At 30.1% G+C, this 4,993-nt stretch overlaps 1 protein-coding gene across 1 annotated transcript; it reads right to left on the bottom strand.

Moving 5' to 3' along the window:
- Positions 1-1,331: 1,331 nt before the first annotated feature.
- Positions 1,332-1,751, bottom strand: LOC106688379 (histone-lysine N-methyltransferase SETMAR-like). The gene has a single exon (XM_014432799.1). It carries the CDS (start codon positions 1,749-1,751, stop codon positions 1,332-1,334), a length of 420 nt encoding a protein of 139 aa, XP_014288285.1.
- Positions 1,752-4,993: the final 3,242 nt, after the last annotated feature.

The raw sequence follows: 4,993 nt of genomic DNA, 5'->3' as shown, positions 1-4,993 counted from the left end.
TTGATTACCTGATAATCCTCTTTGGCGTCTGAAAAGAAGATGGCCTCGAGATGTTAATGAAGTTCCATCAATGGGCAGATTCTCCACACGTCTGTATCATGTCATTGTATAACTAACATCATATCTACTGGTTGTAAATATTTTATTACAGATATAAATATTAATTTTTTTTTTTAATTAATGATGAATTGTTTTTGTACTGACTAATCTACCCCATCTGCCTACGAGGTATTATCTAATGCTTACTAAAGGTTTTGTTTCTATTTATGTTTACCTTCTTTGTCGATAATAGTGGTCGATTTTATAGAAATCTATTTCATTAATTATATCTACATAATGCTTGCATATGTTTCTCTATGTCTGCTTTATTATTTACTACTTGTTTTAAATTTTTTGTAATATGTATTGCATATGACATTTTTCTTGCTCTATTGTTTTCTGCATTCATTTTATTTCATTTATTCATTCAGTTGGCAAGATAAAAGAATAATAAAAAATAAGGTATACAAGATTACCAATAAGAAGAAACTCCATTATAAAGAAGATAAATGAGGATGGTTGGGGTATGGTCAGAGAGGAACAGAAACAAGTAAAGACTTATTTATCACTGCTAACGTTTTGACCGGAATTTCAGGCTTTCATCAGGGCTAAGAACGAAAAACAAGATAACAACCATTAAATAAGAGGAGTTACAGAATAATTAGAAAATTACCAACAATATAGATACATAAATAATAGTATTGTAAGGAGATAAAGGCTGTATCAGAATAAGCAATATTAAGATTCAGAAAGAGCAAAGGACAAAAAAATTATATATATATAGGAGAGAGAGAAATACTTTATTTATCTATGCTGCCTAAATACATTAGGTTGCTATCTCACACAGCATACTTGTCAATCCGTAATCGGACATATATAAATTACACATACATGGTATAATAAGATATAAAGAAAACAATTTTTTTCCCCTATAGTTTCCTTTTACAATCAATTTCGGCCTATGTCCCAAATACAAATATTTCACACAAGAGTTCACCCTCCTAGATCCTCTTCAGTGACCCGCTAAACAAATTCAATATTAGACGGTAATGTGAGATCAGACCATTATTTATAGTCACAGCAGTAGATCAGTTTACCAAAAGCAAACAAATAGATACATTTTACGAGAATAAGACTAACATATAGATTCAAAGGAAAATATAATAAAAAGCTGGTTACAAAACGCACTTGAATGGATAAATAAGTTTAAATATATATATAAATAATAAGCATGGTTTGAAAAGTTTTCGGAATGAACAAAAAAGAAGCGTCTTACCTCGGTGGAACTGCTTTTATTTTTCAACATAGTCTCTCTGCAGACTAATGCATTTGGTCCAGCGATGTTCCAATGCCTTGATCCCATCTTGAAAATTAGATTCCTCCAAGCATGCAAAATACCTCTCCAATTCGGCTGTCAGAAATCTGCATCCACCTAGGAAATTTTCCAGCTTGGAGAAGAGATGAAAGTAGGTTGGTGCCAAATCAGATGAATAAGGTGGATTTGGCAACAATTCGTACCTCAGTTCATGAAGTTTTGCCATGGCAATAGCACTTGTGTGCGGGCGGGCGTTGTCCCGATGAAAGATGCCTTTTTTCCTTCCCAAAGCAGGCCTTTTTTGCGTATCTTTTCCTGTAGTTGGTCTAGGAGGTTTGCGTAGTATTGTCCAGTAATTGTTTGGCCAGTAGGAAGATATTCTAACAGCAGAATGCATTTTGCATCGCAGAAAACTGAGGCTATGACCTTTCCGGCCGAGCGCACTGCCTTTGCTTACTTTGGTGTAGGGATGGGATATCGATATCGATATTGTCGAAATATCGATATTTTGTCTCCGATATCCGATATTTTAATATCGATATCGAGTAACCGATAATATCGGAATATCGATATTCTCATTCGATAATATCGAAATATCGGTTTAAGTATATATAATATTGAAATAAATATGAAATATTAAAATAAAATATTGATATTCCTATGTTAAAATCTCTATTTGATATTTTAGTCATTTTAAGCAAAATATCGATTTTTCGGAAAATAATATCGGAATATTGATGCTCATATTCCCTATCGATTAGAACAATAGGAAATATCGAAATAAATATATACTTATCAAAATAAAATATCGATATTCTATTTTTAAATTTTCTTCAATAAAACAATTATATTTTAGTTTATATTTGTTATGGTTGTCGTGGTGTTGCTTTGTTTCATGGTTATTAAGAGTTTCTTATGTATTTTGATTAGGTATGACATAAAATATGTCTTCCTATGTCTTGCTATGTTATCATTTTATAATTATCATTACTTTAATTCGTTAAATTTTCGATATCGATTTTTCGATATTTTAAAATATCGATATTTTAGTTCCGATATAATACCGATATCGATATTGCTATCCAATATAGATATCGATATCAATATCGATATTTTTCTTTCGATATCCCATCCCTACTTTGGTGGTGGTGACTCAGCATGTTTCCACAGCTTTGACTGCTTCTTTATCTCTGTGGTAGTGGACCCAAGTTTCATCTGTAGTCACAAACCGGCGCAAAAGGAGCAGGATTTTGAAAACGGGCCAGATATTGTTCGGACATTTCCAATCTGGTACGTTTATGGTCCAATGTCAAGAGCCGCAGCACCATCTTGCGGATAATTTTTCCATTCCTAATTCTTCGGTTAAAATGTAATATACCTGTTCAGATGACATCCCACGTTTTTAACTCGAAACTCTTTTCTTTTTCTCATCTTTCTTTTTACACTCCTTCTCCTTTCACTACTCTTTTCTCATTTATTCTTCCTTATCCACGTTATTAAGTTGTTCACCGTATATTACTATTGTTTGTCAACTACCAACACCTCATTATTACTATTGTTATATTAATAATTACTCTTTTTTGCTTATATAACTTTATGTTTTATTTCTTTCATTCTATAATTTCATTTCATGATTTTAAATAAATTTTGTTCTTTGCGTTTTCTAGATATTCTCACTCATATCCATATTTCTTTATTCCTTTTAGCTAATAATATAACTTTATATTTTATTTCTTTAACCCTGTTATTTTATTTATATATACAATTTCTTTCCCTCTTTTTTTATAACTTTAATTTAAAATAAACGTTCTAAACTAATTACAAAAGACTGATCTACAAGACTATTATAAGGCCTATATTAACATACGGAGTCGAGCTTTGGGACTCCACTAAATCTTCGAATTCCTCCCGAATCAAATCCTTACAGTCCAAAATTCTTCGTAAAATACTTAATGCTCCTTACTTTATCACAAGTCATCCGTCAGGACCTCAATATTCCATATGTTGCCGATTTTGCCAGAACCAGGTACCAATCCTTCCATGATAAACTTCCCAACCACCCAAATCCACTTGTTTTTTACCTGGCTACTCCTTCAATACCTGATAATTTTCCTAGGCGTCTGAAAAAAACATGGTCCCGAGATCTTCTTCTCCATTAACGTTATTGGAGTTCTATCAATGGGTAGATTCTCCACATGTTTGTATCATATTATTTTATATCTAATAGCAAATTTACTAGTTGTGTATAATTGTATACAGTTGTAAATAAGAAAAAAAATTAATAATTTTCATTTTTACATATATTTATTAATTTTAATATTATTTGTTTTCATATAGCCTTTATTTTCTTATAATACTTTGACTACACATTTTCTTTTAACTGTATTTTTAAATGTATGTTGTTGGTTATTTTTTTTTTTTTTTAATCATTCTGTAATTCCTTTTATTCGTTATCTTGTTTTTGTTCTAAGCTCTGTTGAAAGCTGGAAATTCTGAACAAAACATTAGTACTAATAAATAAGTGTTTACTTATTTGTGTTCCTCACTGACCGCTCCAACCTTCTTCTCTTCATATATATCCAGGGTCTACTAACTTATCATTATATTGGCAATGTGTAACTATTTTTAGAATCAACTAAACGGACAATCCGAAACGTCAGAAAGATATTCTATAATGTAAAAATAATATTTAGAGTGTTAATAAATCACTCAGAAAAGTTGATTCGATTGAGTGTCAAGGATTCGTTTAGAAAATAAGGATTTATTTACAAATTTTGTAAAAAGCCGGGAGTTGACAGAAACGCAGTTTTGTTTTACTGTCATGAATAATGCATTTAGCCAGATACGTTGGGGTTTCGAAATCTGCTTTCTAAACATTTATGCAACCGGTCGTCAAATGACTCATTGAAATGTCCTGGAGTACAATGTATTAGAACAATACTCTAAGAAGGTTTGCAAAATATTTAGAAGATATGAACTCCTAGCACACTCACTCTTGTATTAATTTGTTTAAAATTAATATTCAATTATTATTAATAAAATCATTGTTAACACATTGACAACCTTCCATGAGCACGAAAATCGCAGTAAAACAACGATATAAAACTAATTGTTATTAAGATTAGAGATCGAATTTTCGTGTGATTGTATATACTGTTCTCTAGTCTTAAATTCCAGTAAACCTTGACAGAAATTATAAATTTGGAAAACGCATTAAAATAAAACTACATATTATTGCACATTTCAAGGTTTTTTCACATTGCACGTTTTACTTTGGCAAAATTCTTTTGAATTTAAAGAATTTGATTTTCGTTTAATGGTTTTACTGAATTTTATTTAATGCTTGTACTAAATTACTCATATTATGCTAATATTTATTTATTTTTATTTTATTTCATTATTTTTTTCCTATTTTATTTATAGTTTAGATTCAGTAATGATTTTTTATTATTTTTTTTTTTTTTAGTAATGATGGATTAACACATCGTTGGTTCACAAGTGAAATAGACTAAGTCAAAAATCGAAGTTTTGAGATATTTGATGATGAACAAATTTTTTTTTGTTATAGAATTTGTAACTTTAGTTTTTATAAGCAGATTTAAAAAAAAAAAAAAATGAAAAATAGTATATTATTCTGGG

The sequence above is a fragment of the Halyomorpha halys genome, unplaced genomic scaffold (assembly GCF_000696795.3).
Source record: "Halyomorpha halys isolate HHAL.00 unplaced genomic scaffold, Hhal_1.1 Scaffold1120.1, whole genome shotgun sequence".
Classification (NCBI taxonomy): domain Eukaryota; kingdom Metazoa; phylum Arthropoda; class Insecta; order Hemiptera; family Pentatomidae; genus Halyomorpha; species Halyomorpha halys.
This window is presented reverse-complemented; position numbering and strand designations above follow the sequence as displayed.